A 20,665-nucleotide genomic window follows, 5' to 3' on the forward strand; every position below is an offset into this window, starting at 1 on the left:
GTATCCTCCTTCTCGCTGCTCGTCGCGCTTATCAACGGTGGTGTCGCGAAACGGGTCTAACTAAGCGATTGATCTCGTGGACGACATTCCCGTCACGCGTGGAGAACTCGCGCGCCTGTCCGAGGATACGACCATCCGACTGTTCAGCCCGCGTCAACGGTGACTACGACAACGACGAAGCGTTGTCGTTTCTAAGACGAGTGCAGGATGCACCGTCTTAATCAGTGTTAATCAGCGAAAAGGCCGCGCGAGGCCGTCGATGAGGCCGACGAGGAATAATCAGTTACATCAGCATGCAGAGCGACGACGAGAAGCACACCGCTGCGGATTGCGACAAGGATCCGAGCTGCGACGCGAAGGATCCTGCTGCTGATAACGGGAGTTACCCCTTCGTGGATTCGATCGTGAATCGCGCGTCTACCTCGGGAGAGGAGGCACTGGCCACTCCGGACGATGATTATGGCTGCGAGCACTACAAGCGAAAGTCCAAGTTCGTGGTAAGTTCAGTTTGTAGTACATACTTCTGGATAGATTTTTTTTTCCAGTGATACGTACAAAATCTCTTACGTATCCCTGTTCCTTTATAGACTCCCTGCTGCAATAAGGTGTACACGTGTCGGTTCTGCCACGACGAGCAAGAGGCGCACACAGTGAACAGGAAAGAAGTCACGGAATTGATATGTGTTCTTTGCGACACTCGCCAGCCGGTCCAAGCCACCTGCCAGAATTGTCATTGCCAGTTTGGCAAATATACATGTCTCGAGTGTAATCTTTTTGATGACGAGGACAAGAATCAATATCACTGCGATGGCTGTGGTATATGTAGAGTCGGTGGCCGTGACAGATTCTTTCACTGTGCCAAGTGCAACATGTGTCTGCCGGTACAACTACAAAACGGGCATACGGTAAGGATAGGATAGCGCATGCAATAAAAATATATTTGAAACATTCAGACAAAAAGAATAGCGAAGAGCTTGTTTAAGATAATTATTGCTACATAAGCATCAAGTGAGTTTCAATACTTTGCAGTGTATAGAAAATGTCTCGCACTCCAATTGTCCCGTGTGTCTCGAGGATATTCACACAAGTCGCATACCGTGCCACATTCCTGATTGTGGACATTTGCTACATCGTATGTGCTTCGAGGAACTGTTGCACTCGGGACACTATGCTTGTCCGACTTGTCAAGTATCGCTTCTGGACATGACAGATCTGTGGCGGTACTTGGATGCGGAAGTGTCGCTAACGCCAATGCCAGAAGCGTACAAGAACTACAAAGCCGACATCTTGTGTAAAGACTGTCACGAGGTTAGATATGCTTCTTCATATTTTCTGTGTTGTGAAGACGATTAAGGGAGGGAGTTAACAGCGAGACTTGTTGTTTTAGGAATCGACCGTGAAGTTTCATATTGTCGGGTTGAAGTGCTTGAATTGTGGCAGCTATAATACGTGCAGGATAAAGGGCTCACCATCACCAGGTGACGATCGATTGTTAAATAATTGGTTCCGGCACGAAGCGAGTAGAATGAATTTTCTACAATGTTTGCAGATCCAGACACACTGAGCGAAGCGGCTGGTAGCAGTAGCACAGGGGAGGAAGAGCCGAAGCAAGGGCAAAGCTCAGACAAGGTGTTCCCGCGGTCGCGAAAGGAATAGATGAGTCTCCGGTGATGATACGAGAGTATTTGTACTTTAGACGAATATTATCTCTACGATCTTCTGTAGCAAATTCCATTTTCTGCATTCTATTGTTGCTTTTTTGAATTGGTACTTTTTTGGGCTAAACTTTAGTCGGTATAGCAAGTTGGTATGCTTGCAAGCGTACTAGTCGGGACTAGTATAGCTACTACTATACTACTTGCCGGTATAGCAAGTTAGTACAATTGGGACTATCATTATTAAATGACCAGTGATGTCACCGAGGCTAGTGCATAATTATTTCCAATCAATGATCATTCGTGACACACTACTGTAATTTTCTAAGTTGAATATGTAGATCATTTCATTAATGCGATTTCCTTTTAACTGACGCACATTAATTGTCTCTTTCATTAATTTGCGATTGAAAACAGTTAATGAAATGATCGACATAAAGGCGTTGTATAAACGTTCCTTTTTAATACATCACGCGTTTGTGCTAAAGAACTCAATCGTGTAAAAGATTATAATACACGTCGGTTTTACCATAATTTAGAGACGAACGGTTTTTAATAGCTTACTAAAGAACGGCAATTCTGTCACAAGGAAACGTCCACATGTTTTATCTCTCTTGTCGTCATCCTTTTAACACATCCACCGCCACGACGGACGCAAGTGGCTGTCGCTGAACTTTTCGTTTATGACGGTCACTGGTGACTGGCATGCAATAAATGTATTGGGACACGTGAATAATATTACAACATGCTATTACTTACATTAGCAAGATAATGACTGATCAGCAATAATAGAAAAGAACATGAACAGCGAATTGTAATAATTAAGATTGGTGTGAACGGAAAGTCAGCTAAATTATGCGTGACGGTAGATGTGTTAAATATATAAGTATATATAGATAATATTCGATTTAATATACTTATAATTCGGTCACAATTATTACTTGCTTTTTTTAAATCTTTTTTAATACAGGATATTTAAAACTTACCGTGCATTATATTGCACACGTTGCATAAATCTGGAATAAATTTAAAATTGTTGGTACACGTTTCATCGTGATTTTTTAATTTCCGAAATATATTCAGAATTTTAAAGAAAAAAAAAGCTTTTCTTATGACATAGAATTGCAGTTGTTGCCATTTTTTCGAACGAAGAATATTAAATTCTAAATTAAGCATAACAAAATGTCCACGAAACGGGAAAGTTTACGTGGCAAATATCGGTGCGTCCTGTATAATCGTGCATGTTTTCTGTGTCTAGGTAGATCTAGTCTTGAAATGACGATTCCGTCAATAGGTAATAACTAAAGATTCTTTACTCTGAGGAAATTATTAAAAAGTTGTGGACTGACGGCTATTTAGGTAAATAGGAATGTGATATATCACAAAATTGTTTATATTAGGACATTTGATATTGGTATTAGGACATTATAATATATTGATATTTGATATTAGACAGTGTAGCGTGGTGTCACCCTAGCCTGAAATACGATATTCACATATATACAGATTTACATGAACGCTTATACACTATATATAATTTTATTGATTAATGTGCGATATTGCTGAGAATCGTTTTTTTTTTTAAATACTTTAAGTATCGGTAAGATCCTGCCGCGGATTAGTAGTCGGAGCTGATTCACATATGTATAATCCTTGTTGCATTAAGATATGTAAAGTAATGGCCTAATTAAGATTGCACTTCAAACAATATCACTTTTGCATAAGTCTGCACTTATGCAACAATTTTGCATAAATCAACATTTTTGTTCCTGTAAACTTTTTAGAAACTTCCAAATTCTTATTTAGCATGTTTTGTCATTTTGCAACCGAGATTTTTTTTTTTAAAAGAGATTACTCATAATTTAGTCGTAATCTAGTCGGGAAAAAAAGGATCGTACTGCTATTGTCGCAATAATTTTCTTGTAAGGTATGTCATAGACAAGAACATGGATGAGTTCAATCATACCAGGTGGCACACATTAATGCAACAACAAAAATATCAATTTAGTGAATAATTAAGGAAGGAAATCTTCGTTGAGTATATTATGTACCAGAGCAATTTCTAATGTGTGTGTGTATACTGAATGCTCATTTCCTAAGAGGCATTCTTCTAGTACAGTAATATATTCACCTAATATATTCAGCTAAACAAAAATCTACGTAATCTGTTTTATTGTAATTGTACGTACAATATGTAGATAGAGTATTTTATAGTCGCATCAAATGTGAATTCTGCTCTGTCTTATCATATTTGATACAAAATAGTTTCTAATTGTTCGAGTAGTAATCCTCAAGTACTTTATAATAAACGACTGAATTCGGTGCCTTTCCCTTGACGCCTGAATTGCATTGAATTGTATAGTTGCGAACGACACTTTAACGCGTAATTTTTTTTTAGATTTTCGTTCAAAAAGAGCAGGCCGATACTTATGGCTCAGAACTTTATCATTCCACAGCATTCCAAGTAAAACATTCAATGTGTACGGAATTTTATATAATATTTTTTTGGATCAAAATGCGTTTTCACGATGTTTTCAGCAAACTGCTGAATTAAATAGTTTTAGAAAGCTTTGACGATTCTCATCTCTTCGTTTGCTCATAACGTTTATCATAGAAATAAATCTGAATATTTTCAGGACAATGCTTGTGAGCGCAACGATCACATTAATCGTATACTTAATTCTGTAATACTGTTTACTAGTGCAATACCGTTTTCAGTGTCATCGAAATAATGTTTTTATTGATGTTAGATGTTTATCTCACGGTAAAAGACACGTTGAACGCATTTTGCACGCCATGTGTTCAAACGACTGCGTCAGAGAGTAGCTTTGTGACATGTAACGATATACGTAGATTCCGTTGTGATTTAATTATCACGATTTTATTATTCACTTGTAAGTTAAATATCAGTTATACAAAGACTCTTTGTACATAACACCGCAATAATGCTTTTTGTTTTACATATAATATACCATTGTATCAAATAAATCAACTACAATTTTATCGTGGTTTTTTAACTTACCCCTGTATAAGCGGATGACAAGAAGCGGATACTCGTGTACAAAAAAACGTGTATTAAAACCTCGACGACAGAACGCGACATCTTGTTCGTATTCACACACCTCACATGCATTTCAAATACGTGCATCCAAATTTCATGATGAAAAAAAAGAAACAGGAAGCAAGATCGTGCCATTTCGGCACTGTCGGTTCTGTCCCATGGAAGAGAATCATCTCGATTTTCACCTGACGCGATCAGAAACTCACTACTCTAAAAAGCGTCTAAAAACCGCCTACTCTATATAAACAATGTATGTGATAAATGGCGATATTAATCGTGGTTAAATATATTAAACATAATATATAATATATACATATATATTATATGTAAGCGCAGTTTGCTATTAAATTTTTCCCTATCTGTTCCTTCAGTTTGCTACGCAGATCGAGATAATTCTCTCGTAGAAAAGAGTTATAGGCACGCAATATTGTAAATGAGATTACAAAATTACGTGTGATAGTTCCCGACTTCTCATCATCTAATGCATGGATGCGAGAAACTCAACTCACTCTTTCTCTCTCCCTCTCTCTCTCTCTATTTCATTCGCGTCTCTTGCATCAGGGTGAAAAAAGCAAACCAATTTCGGATACAACTGCGGATGTAAATTCGGTTACATTGTGGCTCTCGTATGTTGGCAGCGAATTCGACGAATTGCACTCGACGCGCTCGAAATTTACCGGCGATATCTATATAACAAGTAACTTTAATAAAGCGGCTCTTAACTCTGCAGCGTGCGAGTTGCAAGATTTGCTGGATTTCGATCTTCTGCTTTACTTGGACGAAAGAAATTTAATTCATTCTGGTCTATATCTACAAAATCTTGTCCGCATCGGTATCCGTTTATCATCTAGAGTCAAAAAGCCCTCCATCAGCCGCACACTGCAGAATCAATCTACGCACGTCGAGGTCAACCGACGTCAAATTCGTTTAATTTACTTTTTGAATATATATCTCGGATAAACGACGCGTGTTCCTTAAACAAATGATAGCCTTACGTCACCTACGACTAGCTTATAGCATAATGCTTTTTTTGTACCACAAAGTGCGACCGAGAGCCGGTTATCTGCTTCTCGTTATTCGCTTCCTCAGAAATTCAAAGAACGTGGACGCAACGGAAGGTATCCCTGACTGCTCAGGAAACGTCGGGCGGCATGGGTCATCTCAAGCTGGTCGCGCGTGCGACCGCACACTATTGTCATCCATTGTGTGTCCATTTGTACTGACTAGAAGCAACGAAAACAAAATTTAATTATTGTAATTTTACACTGAGAATGTTATTGGCAACAGTTGATCGTTAAAGCCTGATAGACAGATTTCATATTCCTACGTTCGCTTCTTTTTTTTCTTACATATCGTAATTTAAATGTCTCTGTCGCCTCCTAAACTTATGACTTAATATTGTAATGTAATATAATAATATAAATATGTATGGACAATCAGATTTCAGAACAGAACTCAATAGACTCAAATATTATCTATGATTGCGGATAAGCTATACGTGAAAGGGACAAAACCCAGACTCACCTTAATGCGTTTTGCCGGTTTCATAGGAAGAGGGCTGAGAATACAACAAGAACTGTCGAGCGTGTCAAACGTAATCGCCCTCTTCGCATTAGGCTTCCGTTGTACGGACGTAGAATCGCGGGGAGTCTGGAAAGGATAGACACACTAGCTACAGCCGGCGAACGAGAAATGTTTTAGAATAGTTATGTGTCGGCTCTATACCTCATAGAAGTCAATCTGAGTGTAGATAAAGGAAGAGAAGGGGAAGTACTCGCTCACTGAGCTCACGAGCAGTCCATGAAATGCGACGAATCGAGAACCGAGAGCTTGCAGAATTTATATTTTCGAGGATTACGAGATCACGACAGTTCGTTCTAAGCTTATCTATAGTTTGCCACAATTTCTTGATTTGATAAAGAGAGAAAGAAAGAGAGGAAGGAAGAGTTCAAATCCACACAATTCGTGAGATGACTAGGCCTTTTTAGATTTTTTACGCGCCGTACATTAGGTCGCTTTCGACCGGATGCCCCGTATAAATATCTTTGGATTGTTTTTTTCGGGAAAAGGTTGAGGTGCTTTGGTACGCTAGACCAGGCCTGTACAAGGATGATTTGCAGTTAGTGTATGCAATTAACATGCGACTACTCAACGTATTATAAAAAAAACAATTAAATAAATTAATATACATATATATATATATGTACAAATATTAATATGAATATATAAATATTAAAAAAACGTTATGCTCGTGCAGGGCTAAAAATCTAAAATTTTTAAGGACAAAGGATCGATATAGAAGGATGTTAACATGTTTAAAATAACTAAAAAAGAAATGCGTAAAATTGAGGTCGTTTTGAACGTGTTAACGTGTTCGCTCATTTTGCAAAAAAGGTTTATTTAACATAACATTCAACATAACATTCGTGCGGTTCGTTTTTAGAATGCAAATCCACTTTCAGCGAAATCGACAAGATCGAAACAAACAAAAACGAAACAAGATTAGTTGTTATACCGATTATATATATACACAATTAAAACAATAATTTATTTTATCCAGTAAAAAAAATGTTAATGATCGTAATTTGTAGGAGCGGCAAAGTTCTCTGTAAAGTAAACAAATATACACGCAAATAATTTAAGTACTTCTCTTAACGCTCACAATTAAATAACGTACTTTTTTCTTCTTCGATGTATATATTAGTAAGAAAAATTCGTAGTCCTAAAATAATATATTAATAATATTATGTATATTATGTATAAATAATTAACAAGGCCAGAGACGAATTGCTAGAATAAATTAATATGAATAAATCGAGCGACCATAATTATGCCGTTATGTTAGTCATATTATATCATACCTAAAATTAACAAAAACGAATAATCTTTGGATTAGGCAAGATCAGGCGACCAAGAAATATAAACAGCCATAAGAAAAGAAAGAATAAACGTAGGAAGTTGTTAGGAGAAGTTACATCGTGTCTCCTGCGTGTTCTTAGACTTCGCATTCAGCGGCGAATAAGAAGCATGAAAATGAGACGAGGATGCAGGCAAAAATATGAATGCAAAAGTACGAAGACACAGTGTTAAAAGGAAAGTTAGAAGGCCGGCTAGCGTGTCTAGGGGCGATGGATATGGGAATGGAACCAGGACAGGGCAGGTTGATCATGAATTTGAATTTGGGTGCGTTGTTGGTCTACCTTAGTCGGACTACAACTGGTATCCGCCCTCAGTATACTATCTTCAAATGCCAACGTAGGGGAGAACAGTATAGACGTGTCCAAACTCTTGCTCTGTAAAAAAAGAAGCAAAATTGTATTGCTATCTCGTTTCTTTTTCATTTTTTTATTATCGAAAATTGCGAGTACATTCAACGAACGAAAAACGGAATTATTAGATAAAAATTGCTTGATAAAGAAAAATCGTATTTTCGGATTTACTAAGTGAATTATCGAAACGTAATCGATTTGAATGATCAAGTGACGTACCGGTGTCTCCACGATATAAGTTATGTCGGAATTATCCTGGCCCGTGTTGGCCCAGGCTTGGCAGAGCGCCTTGCGCGCCCGTTTTCCTCCTGGTGCACTGTTCTCTTTACCCCGCCTTCGTATCGTGCCGTAACCTGAGTCCTGAAGGATCACGCTTGTGCCATTCAGGCTCTCACGGTCGGTCTCCTGCTTGATTATCTCGTTCAGAGCATCCAGGCGACTAGGTGTAGCGGGTAAGTGTGCAGTTCCGCTCCGCCGTTCGAATTCAGCCATCGCGTTTTTGAACGGCGTCGGTGTCCTAGGTGTATTGCCGTCTATAAAAGCAAAACAAGACTTGTACAAAGGATTGCGGCTGACAATGGAAAACTTTAGTTCCGGGAAGAGAGCTACAAGCGAGCCGAATAATTATTAAATTTATGCACATTTATTTATTATTAATCAGAACTTATCATACGCGACTGTCAATACGTAATAATGTCACGAGTTTTGCGATAAACATACCATTTTGATTACGTCGCAAACCAGTGGGTTGCGGAGTGGTGAGCGGACCGGGACTGCTTTTAGGTGTGCTTGCGCGCCAGGACGTTTCCGGAGTCAGACTGTTCAAAAATTGCGAGGGGCTGAACGGAAGCTCCTTGATGGGAGTCGAGGGGCTGATATTTTCCGTCTGCGCCTGTTGACCCATCACGATGTAGTCTGATAACTGATTACCGTTGTCGGCGGCTTCCATTCTTTCCAGTTGCACGGCTCTGCGTCTGCGTAATATAGGAGGCGGGCTGGTCTTTTTTTCTACGTGCTGGCTGGCTATTTCCTCCAAATCGGGCATCGGCGTCAAATTGATCTCCGAGCTCTTCGAATTGGATATTTCGCTTTGCAATTGCTGCAGATTGAAATATCTGCAAAAAAAGGAGAAGAATAAAAACTGTGTCCGTGGAGGACTAAATTATTATTAAATATATTAATTATTATAAATTAAACGGGCTATATTATTCGCTTCAGAAGCAATATTGTACCTAGTGCTGAACTGAGTTGTCTCGCTCTTCACCCGAGAGGAAGCTTTTCTTGGCGGGGACGGCGCGCGTTTCTCGTGCGTATGCTTGTTCTGTTGTAACGTATCTTGTTGTTGGTGCGGCACTGTAATTTGTTGTTGCTGTTCATAAACCCTAGGCCAATCCATATCGACAGCCTGCGAAGTGCTCCCTGGCGTCATAATCAAACTGCTTTCGTCATTGAGCGAGACAGTCCTTGTTCTCTGACTGTGACCAGGTGCGTTCTCCATAAGAAGCATGTCTCTCGTGGTAATAGTACTTTCCGCACTTTTTCTCTTGCCCCTACCTGCAAACATCGTTCGTCTCTTTTTAAGTTTCGGGTCTGAATTTTCTTAAGTTTTAAATGTCAATTCCATTAAAAATATAAAAAATATTGTGCTAAATTTTATATTGTTGCTGCATTATTACGACTTTGTTACCTTTGATTGCAGCTCTTCCTTCCTCGCCTTCGTATTTTCTTCTCATCGTACTGTTCCAGTGATTTTTAATCGCATTGTCCGTCCTACCATCTAGCAGCTTGGCAATCTTCGCCCATTGATTACCGAACCTGCGGTGAGCGTCGACAATTATTCGGTCCTCCTCCTCCGTCCAAGCGGTCTTCTTTATTTGTGGATTCAAGTGATTGTGCCATCGCTCTCGACACTGCTTGCCGATGCGGCCTTTAAGCTGCCGCGCTATCACTGTCCACTTTTTCGGACCATGTATCCTTACAAGTTTAATTACCATTTCATCCTCCTGTAACACATAGACGAGATTTATAATATGGTATTCGCATATTGTGTCAGAAAGATGGGAAAAAGTAGAAAACGATGGAAAATATTTTGATTTTTGTATCGATTATATCATTTCAATAAAGAAAAGTTGGAAAATCGGCAAACACTTATGTATGCACCGACCTAACAATATCAAAACACATGAGTCATACTTGAACAGAACGTCGACGAACTCATGCATTATTTTATATATTTTCTAATGACATTTAGACAAAACTTTGATAAATAATTTAAATAATCTCGCTTATAAAATAGGATAATATTTGTTACAAAATGGTAAAAAAATTTTATAATGAGACTCGACACATGTGAGTAACCGGAGATATCGGCATGGTATCTCGCTAAGGGAAACGCCATAACTGCATGTACGCGCATTCGATTCGCAGAGCCGCGTTACTTGCCCTTGGCTGTTGCCAAGTGCATTGGCACGGCGACGCAGCATCACCGAGTGGCCCGAGCTTCTTCTTATTGCATACCCCACCGGAGCCGCAATCGTGACTCTCGGAGCCTCGTCTGTGTATGCGATTCGCCCTCGTGTAGGCGGTATGCGCAGTGCCGTACAACGATAATACACCGTGCGACGATGTAGACACCGATAAATTCGCTTGGTTTTCTCTCTCCCCTCGAAAAAACCGGACGCAATGTAATCAATTCGTGACGCCACAACACATACTATACCGATATAATAAAAATGTCGGTCAACTCGCGTTATTGCGTTTACGAAAAAGACCTGAATTCTAAAATTCGGTTAGTTCGCAACAACGCGAGCTGACCAAATTTTAGAATTCAGGTCTTTTCCGTAAACGCATTAATGTCTGCAAACGATCAGCGATTCAATTCTAGAACTTAACAAGCGCAGATATAGCAAATTGGAAATTACATGGAATTGCACGTTCAGTATTCAGTGTCATGTTACCAATGATGCTGAATAATGAAAGAAAATGAGATTCTCAAGATACGACGAGAAAAAATGACGAACTGAAAACATTTCGCGTTTGGGAATGGAATGTTAGTAGAGACTGCCCACCTCCTTCGTCCATGGGCCCTTCACCAAGCTCGGGTTCACGACCTTCGCCCATCTCTGCTGGCACTGAACGTCGCTTCGGTCTGGAAAATTGCTGGCTATAACATCCCATCGTAGAGCAGTGCCGAGCTGCTCCGCGTTGCTTACTAGTTGCTTCAATAAAGCATCCTATAAAAAACAAAAAAAAACAACGAATATACAATAAAAGTGCTTCACTTTACTCACTGCAGTTTTATTCACGGCTTAAGTGCGTGGAACAAAAAAGGACGGACGCGATACGAGTACAAGAGATCGATCGATCTACGTAGGCTTTCCCACGTGAAGCCGCATAGTGCCCACCCTATGTTCCATGGGGTAACCGAGGCATCTGCCTCCAGGCACGGCGGCGCAACTCGTTGCAGAAAATACGAAGGGTGGACATTTTTTTTTTGAGATCCGCGCGTTGTTCATTGTTCCCCCCCTCGACATGCTACGTGGAACCGATACGACGTAACGATATATATACATGCCTGCCCAAGCGGGATAAAAACTGCCGGAACCAATCTAAGATCGAAAAATTCGCCAAGAAATTTCTTTCAAGGAGATAAAAACTTTGAGGTGATATTAACATGCTCGTAATTATTATATATAACTTTATGTTGACTTATTGAAAATATTTATTAATATTATATATAAAAAATATGTTAAAATCTAATTTAATAAAATAGAATAAATTTGCGAAACCGATCTTGCATTTACTAATGTTGAATGCGAAAAGAATAGAATACATATACATGTAACAAATTATTACACTAGTTCTTTTTTAAATAATGATATTCTTACTTCTTCTTTGGTCCATCTGCCTTTATTAATGTGTTTTCCTTGTCCGTGATTTCGGGAATTAGCAGCATGACTATCTGTGAGTATTTGACTTTGCGCTTGATTTTGCACTTGATTGCCTTGCCTGATTGATGTGTCGTATTCGTTGTCGGACTCTTCGCCGCTGTTAGAATCATACCCAGATCGAGATCTGAAACATGTATCGATACCAGTAAAATAACAGAAACAAATATCGTGGGTAAAAATAATATCTAACAAATCAGTAAATATTGCGAATTGTAAAACACATATATTATATATTAGACACACAATTACAAAAAGTAACAATAATACAGCTAATAATATCCGACAAAGCAATCAGTGACAAAGCAAATCCTCCTGCAATAACATTTATGGTCATTTGCATGGATCGCAACTTCGACGGCTAGTACACGAAATGCGGAAGCCGGACGAGCATGTACATATAATATATAATCTTTTATCTGTCGGGAAGTAACGGCCAAGAAGGGAAATCACGGATGGGTGAATATCCTTCCTGCCCCGGGTCTCCTTCCCTTTTAGTTGTCGTGCACCTCTTGTCTTCATCCTTTCTTAATTTCACTTTTACCATTGTTGGGGGAGTAATCTTGACCGCGAAAACGTCGGTTTCTGCGGTCACGAACAACTCTTCCCTCATTCTGGGACTTCCTTGTTACCTTACCATGTCGTTCTGTGGGACTAAATGGTCTTTCTTTTCTAGCATCAACCGCACACAATTCAAAACTGGCAAATTTAATGTCATTTCGAATTTATACGTTGGAAGAATAAGACATATTTTTATTATACTTAATTATATAAACTTAACGTGTTGGCTGCGATTCTCGTTGATCGTCTTACAATGCCACAATGATTTTCACTCATGTAAGCTAGCAAGGCAGTCAACTTGTTAAAACTTGATATAAAATTATCATTTGCAAAATCGAGAATAATGACACTTCCAGGCGAGATACCGAGCACTATTATACGCGAGTAGTACTTCCCTGATGTTATGATGATATGAGTTCAACAGCCAATTCCTAGGGTGACTTATTAATATACATGCCTAACAGATACACACACATTACACCGAATAAAGTTGTTCAGAGTACATGTAAATTATACAATATTTTGCATAAAATTGAGAAACTGCGACGAAATAGAGCTTCTCGATATTTCCGCCCAAGAAAAATCGACCCCAGGTATCCTGAAAATAATTTGTTAATTTCATCAGAGGTGATCTGCGCACACTATCTGGTAGTCCCCAAACAACAATGCGTCCGCAGAACAGAAGGTAATGTCGAATGTTCCTCTTTATGTACTGTGCAATCTGCTTCACCCTCGCTTTTTCCCCTTTCCCTCGCCCCTAACAGCTGCACGCATCGCCGGGGAGAGCCCAGGGTGAGCGTTCTGAAAATATAGTTAGCTTATGCAACGATAGCGGAGCGCACTATGGGTGTACCCGTACGTGTCGTAAACATATGTGTGCCGCAGATGGTCCGAAGAGAGTCCTATCGTTCCTGTATTGCCGAGGCCGCCATCGATCGAGACGTCTTCACCTCTAATGAACCTATTTTATTCAGAATTATATACTCCCCGTGTATTACGTATTATGAATATTATGCAAGTGAATAGTGGAAAGCCACATGTATCTAGCATAGAAAAATCGAGATATCACAAAGAGATAAAAAGCACTTATCTGCATATATATCTGTTTACAGAAAATATACAGAAAATGATTTTTTGTATTACATGGAAATAATTATTCGTCGAAGTGCTAATTATACAAAGTGCTAAGAACAACGTCGCAATGCGTGCAACAATTTGCAACGTGCGAAACACAGCGTGTGATAATTCGAACGCGCGCGACCACGATTTATTTCAAGCGCCACGCCACGCGTTTGTCGTGCCACCATGGTTACAAGCGGTACGAAAGGCAAAGTTACGTCATCGGCGAGCAGCTCAACACCATGGAATGCAAACAGGCTGAAACGACACTGTCGTTTAATTACAGCCGAAGAAGGGGCCTCTTTCATGACGGCGCGGTCGCCTAACAACAAGTGCCATTTCCTTGAATGACATTATATAACTATGATAAATAGAAGCTTCATTTTTCTAAATTTTGTTAAATAAGAACCGTAATGTACGAAATATTGAATTGTCATGTTAATCGCATCAATCGCGTCTCAGCTCGACTAATAATTGCAATCAACATTTCATTGATATCGGTAACATCGTTTTGCACCTCTTCGCACGAGCATCGCCTCCTACAGGTGTGTACACGTTTATATTCACATTCAACAACACCCTGAGAATATTTAAGAGTTTCCGTGTAGCTTGTGCGTTTGTGAGAAGCTAAAGAGGGAGTGCCGCTGCAGTGGAATGTCCAGTATGCATTATTCGTATGAGAAGTACAAGACAAAAGCATCAATGTGATCTTAGTATCATCTGATATCATCTAGAATAATAATATTGATTGGAAATAATTTGTTCTAATATTATTGAATTTTAATATAAATTTCGTTTTCAGCTCTAAAAAAAAACTTAATTTTCCAGAACGATCATGAAGCCAACAATAAAAAAGGTGATCTCAATCCTTTTGGATAACGGTATCCGAGCCACGATCCCTTATACAAATTATGGAAAAAGATACCCGGAATTTCTTTACACCTGCAATATCTTCGCTATAAGACTACCACAGAATTATCGTTAAATTCTACTAATGAGGATGATATCGGAGATGTATCGAATTAGCACACGGACGAGACAAGTTACGTAAAGCCTTTCGCCTTCGAAGAACTTCTAACGGTCGCGCTATCCTTGAATTTAAATCCTTTAGGCACGTGGCGTGCCAAAGGATGCCGGCTTCCTCGACCTTTCTTCGCCGTTCGCGAGAACACACCGGCATAGTAACGCGGTTCTAATAATACTGCGAATGACCCGGTCCTTGTCCAGTAAGATGACAGAAACAAAGAACGACTGAGTGTTACTTGAAAAGCAAGTAAAGAAAACCTCGTGCTCTAAATAAATATTAGACTCTTGAAACGTGAAAAGTTTACCGAACAAGGAGTTTGTCACCTTCAACTACTTTATTGTTCACGAGTATCAATTGCCCATAAATAAAGAACAAAACGTAGCTGTTACTTGGGAGCTGACAACAAAAGCAGGTGTCGCTTACAGCTGCTTACTTATCTAGGTACGCAAACGGTATTTCTGGCATCAAACAAAGTAATAAATTACTTTACAGCTTCGAAGATGATCGTCTTCCAATATAATATGATGATGTTGATATTCAATGGTTTCAATAATTCCAGATTATGCCAAAAAAGCCTTCGTCTTCAAATCTGATCGCTCATCTTCCACACACACCATTTAATCGCGTGTAAAATTTTATTATTCATTCATCAGCAATAACAATTCCAGGTAATATTCCCGGCATGCAAATAAATCGATAGTTTTTAATGTATGCAATACTTCGGACCTTATCGAGGTCGATGCGAGGAGCGGAACTGTCGAAACGGACATGTGTTTAACGTGGGAACGAATTTACTAGAGCGGATGGGCCATCGCTAAATATTAGAGACAATAAAACGGCACCGCGCGGTCAGCCGATTTGACTCCTCGTGAGAACGAGAGAGGAAGTCATGGCCATGCCGGAGGTAATGGACATCTGCCAAAGTTTCGAACTTTCCCCTCTTTTTGACGCGCGTTTCTTCCGGCGCGTTCACTCGGTCGCTTTTACGACACCGGGCGCCCTTAGCTCCTCTTCCTTCCTCCTTTGCCTCCTCGCTTCCGCCTGTTGCGCGTCACGCAACAATAAGGTCATCGTGCGATGCATCCCTTCGAACGCGAAACCTCCGACGAAGCCCTTCCAGCGATGCGGTTCGAGCTAAACAAACCTTGTATTCGAAACTGCGGCGGAATCATCTTTGGAAAATTAATTTAATTCTCCGTACAATCATCGTTAACTTATTTAACGCCCTTTCCTGCAGTTAATTCATGGTGATATCACTTTATCAAATTATTTCCTTAGACTAATGCAAATGTTTTAGTGATACTAAGAGAGAGAGCGTTTCATGTAATAAACTTCATATAGGACTTTTCAGTTTTCTGCAAAAATATTATAACGTAGGCACTCCTTGTTCTAGTTTTTCCTCCTGTGGAATTTGTTTATAAATCATCTTTTGAAGATTTTATCGCACGATATCGCCATGGTGTTTTATCAAGCCAGCAGTTGTTACTGCTGAAACGTGCGAGCTTGCACGCAGTTACACGCCCGACACAGGGCGAAATATTGGGTCAACGCAAATATAGATTCCGCCGCGTTGGTCGCGTGCGATGGTCGCGACACAATTGATCCTTTCGTCAATTTTCCAGTGTCCGGGACCAGGTGTATAGATCCAGGGAGTGTTCGTTCATGGTCGGCGTCAGCTGCCGCCCCGGTAAAAGTCCCACCATCTCGTTCGTGATCACCCAAGATACGGCGTTTGTGGCGACGCGTGCCCCCCGAACCTCGGCATTGCGGGGCACGAGTTCTCGTAGCAGACATTTGCCGACTTCTGTCGAAATGTCGCCGCTCAAAGCGATTACTTTTACCCTTTGACAGTTGGGTCATTCATGAATGTAGGTCTTTTGTATTCTTCTTGCGCGCATTGTAAAATAATTATAAAGTGCATCCCAATTGTGTAATGTACCGTCTCAACATTTATCGTAATTATTTGCCGTGTCTCAAACATCTTGTTTTTTTTATGATATTTATGTTATCTGGTCCCTGATGTTAGGTATCTTCATTTACTTTCATTTAGCTGGCTCAAGGCAAAGATCAGACGTCACAAGACGACAAATAAAAGAAGCGATCAAGAAAACCAGTCGCAAGCGTCATTAGAATAAAAAAAAGAAGAGAAAGAAAGAGAACGCGCATTCCAGCCGGCGCAGTGGGTCAGATCAAATATTGTTTAATGCTACATTATCAGTGGGTAGCACTGCATCCAGTTATCTGTTTAATAAGAGGAAGACCATATAAATCGTTACTAATTGACGGAAGACATTCTTGAGACGGTAAAGCGTAACAGGTATGTAATTAAGCATGTAGCAACGTTCGGTAATTCTACGGCGAAATCTGATTTCGTCATAACAATTCCGTAACCGCAGACCCAAACTTTCTTACCATTCTAACGATCCGTCTCGCTACCATGAAACGAGTCCGACAGCTCTGCCGATTGAATAAATATGAGATTACATCGCAGAATCATTTGCCTTAATATTTCCGTGTGTGTATGGTGTACGTGAGAGAAGGAATCTCTCTATAACAAAAATATCAAGTTAACACCCTTTTAAGCATTATATATAAATAAGAAATTAGGGAGTTGCTAGCAGATCAGCATTCCACGGATTGAGATACCAAATATTGTTTCTCATTTATCGCTAAATAAACATTTCTCTAACGTCACCTTAATTCGAGACTCATTTACACAAGGACATCCATCATCAAAAAGTCTCACGAAAACAGACAACACTCCCTCAGCTAACAAGTCAAAATGAATCCCAGAAATGTTACAAGCAGATTGGATATCTCGTGGGTGAAAATCCCGGGACGAGCCTAGAGACGATCCACGCGTAAGGTATTTTAATGAGGCCGCTATCCCTGAACGATCATCGCTCGATGGAGGCTGAGAGGGCAAATAGAGGCTCCAAAGATGGATTCGTACGCTGGTTCAGACACGCACAGCGCGAGTATGGGGTAAAACGCGGTGGATAGGTGGGCATACGTACGACATGCATATGCAGCGCGCACACATGCACACATACATACCCGCATGTACGCACGCACACGAACGTGTCTATCTACACGTGCACTTAAATACACGCGACTGTACGGGCAGCCAGGCAACGACATCAGGATGGAAGTCTTTACCGAAAGACATCTGGCTACCACCTGCCTCGATGCCCTCGCACTCGCTCCATCAAACTTCCCCTGTATAATAGAACGCTCCCGAGCATACGCACCCGCTCTCACATGACGCGCGCACATGTGAGAAGCGCGTAAGTGTGCATCCTGACCGTGTGACTCATACAGGCATGTGTCGCGTATAGCGACATACATACAGCGATAATCGAATGATCGGCAATTCCTCTCCGTTCCCGCGGGGTTCAATATAAAGGAGGGGAAAAATTATAGATCTGCGCGATTGCGCTAATTGCGGCAGAAATTTCAAGGTTTCGCGTCTCTTGTAAACGATTGTTGATTATAATACGGATGATCAAAGTGTCTACTTCGAATTCATTTCATCCCTGCCGGCCAACAGCGACCGGAATAGATACGCTGACGAAAAACCGGTCCCCAGTGAATGACCACCGAAGCTATGTCCATCTCTCATATGCTCACATCGCGAAAACAACGATACTTTTTCAGACTCGTTAGTTTTCTTCAACGATGAATTCTTAATGATGCTGTCTTATTAGTTATAATCTGAATATCTCAAGGTGAACATGATCGTGCGTTCGTGATTTCGTCTATTTTCATATTTTTTTGCTGTAATTAAATATAAACAACACACATCCACTCATTTTTGTGTAATGACTTATTAAAAAATTGAAACATACAAGCTTAGTCACGTGTAATGAATAACAAGTAAACGTACTAAACATTCCATTTTACTTAGTGCAAAAATGAATTCATCTTATTAAAACCCCCCAAAAGTACTTCTTTTGAGATAATATTTAGCCGACATGCATATATGCATATTAACCGGTCATTCACTGATGCATCTATTCCAGGACACTCACCGATACATATAAAGTATACATAATACACGTCTAGATACGGCACGCAACAAGACGAGTGCGTCTGCGAGACGAAGGGAAATTCCATCACCCCTCCGTGAAAAAAAGGCGGGAAGCCCCTCGGCAACGTGCGCGCGCGCTTCATCCCTCTCGTTTGTCGAGGTGCGCCTCGTCCGCCTCGTAACACCACGCCTTTTACCCCCATATATCCCCATTGCGAGAGCGATTGTACATCGGACGAGCCACCCGGTGCTCGTTCCCATGACAAGTGCGCGATGGGTATTTTCACTCGTGAATCTTTAATTCCACCGTGGGAATCGAGTCTACACGGTCAGAGATCCGTACATCGCGACTATACACGTGTATACTATGCACGCCGTATACATATATGATTCGATTAGATTACATCTTGCACAGCGACACAACGTGATCCTTTGTAACATTACGCGAAGGTCGCTGAGAGGGTGGAGCGTACGCAAATCTCGGAGAAATGATCTAAGAAAGGATCAAATTGAACTTTGAATCATATGTAGGAAAGAAATGAGAGAAATATGTAGCAAAGAAACAAAATACGTCTATATACACGTACAATGAAATATATGCAATAATATAACAGCTATAATTTAATTAATCAGGTGCTTAAAGAATGGCATAACTAAATAGAACAGTGTTCACTAAAAACTTAAACAATACTTTGATTTATTAGGAACATGATATATATAAAAAATATAAATTAATATAAAGTGAAATGTTCCGTTAAATTCCAAAATTGATGTAGATGCTTGCTAGACAGGAGAATCGCAGAACGTTGTTAGGCCGAGCAGATGCTGACAAATCAAGTTCGTTCCCGTTGCCCGCCGATCAGCACCGTCAACCCCGAGTACGCTAAATCGATATCGAAAATAATGGAAAGGAAAGAAGAACGGGCTGCGAGAGCAGTCGAAGGGCCGCGAACCGTCCCATCTTAAAAGAAGCCTCCTCAAGGGGCCCGGTCGCGAATCTCGTCGGCGACCCCCTTCGAAATTTGTTATTTGACGTTTTGGGGTGGCTTTTTCTGGTTGCCCTACTATGCTAGTCCGATCCGATGGAGTTTTGGGGTAACAACCAGCGCAGCTGTCCAGACGTCGGTGATTCAGTTTCAAATTTGATTGTAAAACCCGAGAAACTTAATCGCACACCCGAGAAAGCCCGGCGAAATGCGCGCGAACCTCCCATTGAAGAGCGTCCCTTCGTACATTGACTCCGGCTCTAATGACTGTGAATAACCCTCAGATCCCATGGACACTGGTGTTCCCGTGCGAAATCCCCAAGAACGCACGCCGGAGGATAGCCCCTCCAGAGAGAGAGAGAGAGAGAGAGAGAGAGACCACACACGAGGCGTGTACAATAATACACATGATCTATTTATATGAGTACTCTTGGTGTGCGCACAAGTGACATACGGTTAACGAAAATTCATGGATTTCCCAATTATAAAAATAAGTTTCCTTATTTTGCTGCGATAAGTATTAATAGAATAATATTGATATGGCGTTATCAGTATATATCATTAATCTGATAATTTAGTAAATTATTACTCTATAAATGTATGCACCGATAAATAATAATCAATCTTCTTTAAAGTGTAAGGTCAGGAACAAGTGGAAATACAAACCGCGAAAATAATTTCGCGTATATATTTGCTCTCATGTGAGCCAATGATGAAGACGAGTACAAGTACGAGAGGCTTATTTGTGAAGAAAGGGGCCTAAGTCATTATCATAAATGTTGGAGTATCAATGGCCATTTCTGCCTCGTGGCTCCGATTCATGTCTTCGCCACGTGGAAATCTGTAGAGGAGCAGGCGACAATAAGTCTCAAAGACATATCTTGATCCCACTCCGCTCGAAGCGACCATTCATGTTGCTCTGTGTTTGCAAAGTCGACATCCTTTTCCATTTGTCGATTTCTCAGTATGCTAATAGATGACCTTCCGATGATGCTGGATTTACAAATTTA

The 20,665-nt window shown here is 40.4% G+C and overlaps 2 protein-coding genes across 5 annotated transcripts in view; one reads left to right on the forward strand and one right to left on the reverse strand.

The window, feature by feature from the left end:
* Positions 1-4,656, forward strand: LOC105280376 (RING finger and CHY zinc finger domain-containing protein 1). 3 transcript variants are annotated; one of them, XM_011340886.3, is made up of 5 exons: positions 1-497; positions 588-905; positions 1,030-1,308; positions 1,388-1,478; positions 1,550-4,656. In XM_011340886.3, the coding sequence occupies exons 1-5, from the start codon at positions 294-296 to the stop codon at positions 1,654-1,656; spliced, it is 999 nt and encodes a 332-aa protein (XP_011339188.1). In that variant the 5' UTR covers positions 1-293; the 3' UTR covers positions 1,657-4,656. The 3 variants fall into 3 exon arrangements, with proteins under 3 accessions (XP_011339188.1, XP_011339189.1, XP_011339190.1); XM_011340887.3 differs by having other exon boundaries at positions 1,556-4,656; XM_011340888.3 differs by having other exon boundaries at positions 1,525-1,660.
* LOC105280375 (myb protein) overlaps positions 4,156-20,665 on the reverse strand; it is a 26,354-nt gene continuing 9,844 nt past the window's right edge. For both annotated transcript variants that reach the window (XM_020031995.2, XM_020031994.2), the window contains exons 2-10: positions 11,873-12,059; positions 11,054-11,218; positions 9,673-9,988; positions 9,218-9,539; positions 8,706-9,100; positions 8,205-8,518; positions 7,917-8,009; positions 6,241-6,366; positions 4,156-5,939 (exon numbers count right to left, since the gene is read on the reverse strand). In XM_020031995.2, coding sequence (XP_019887554.1) covers positions 5,802-5,939; positions 6,241-6,366; positions 7,917-8,009; positions 8,205-8,518; positions 8,706-9,100; positions 9,218-9,539; positions 9,673-9,988; positions 11,054-11,218; positions 11,873-12,059 — 2,056 coding nt within the window. In that variant the 3' untranslated portion in view covers positions 4,156-5,801. The remainder of the gene's footprint in view (positions 5,940-6,240; positions 6,367-7,916; positions 8,010-8,204; positions 8,519-8,705; positions 9,101-9,217; positions 9,540-9,672; positions 9,989-11,053; positions 11,219-11,872; positions 12,060-20,665) is intronic.

The sequence above is a fragment of the Ooceraea biroi genome, chromosome 1 (assembly GCF_003672135.1).
Source record: "Ooceraea biroi isolate clonal line C1 chromosome 1, Obir_v5.4, whole genome shotgun sequence".
In the NCBI taxonomy this organism is placed as follows: Eukaryota; Metazoa; Arthropoda; class Insecta; order Hymenoptera; family Formicidae; genus Ooceraea; species Ooceraea biroi.

Coding starts and splice junctions, on each gene's coding strand:
- LOC105280376 (XM_011340886.3), top strand. CDS start 294: ATGCAGAGCGACGACGAGAAGCACACCGCTGCGGATTGCGACAAGGAT. Junction 1,309..1,387: donor TGTGTAAAGACTGTCACGAG/GTTAGATATGCT, acceptor TTGTTGTTTTAG/GAATCGACCGTGAAGTTTCA. Junction 1,479..1,549: donor AAAGGGCTCACCATCACCAG/GTGACGATCGAT, acceptor CAATGTTTGCAG/ATCCAGACACACTGAGCGAA.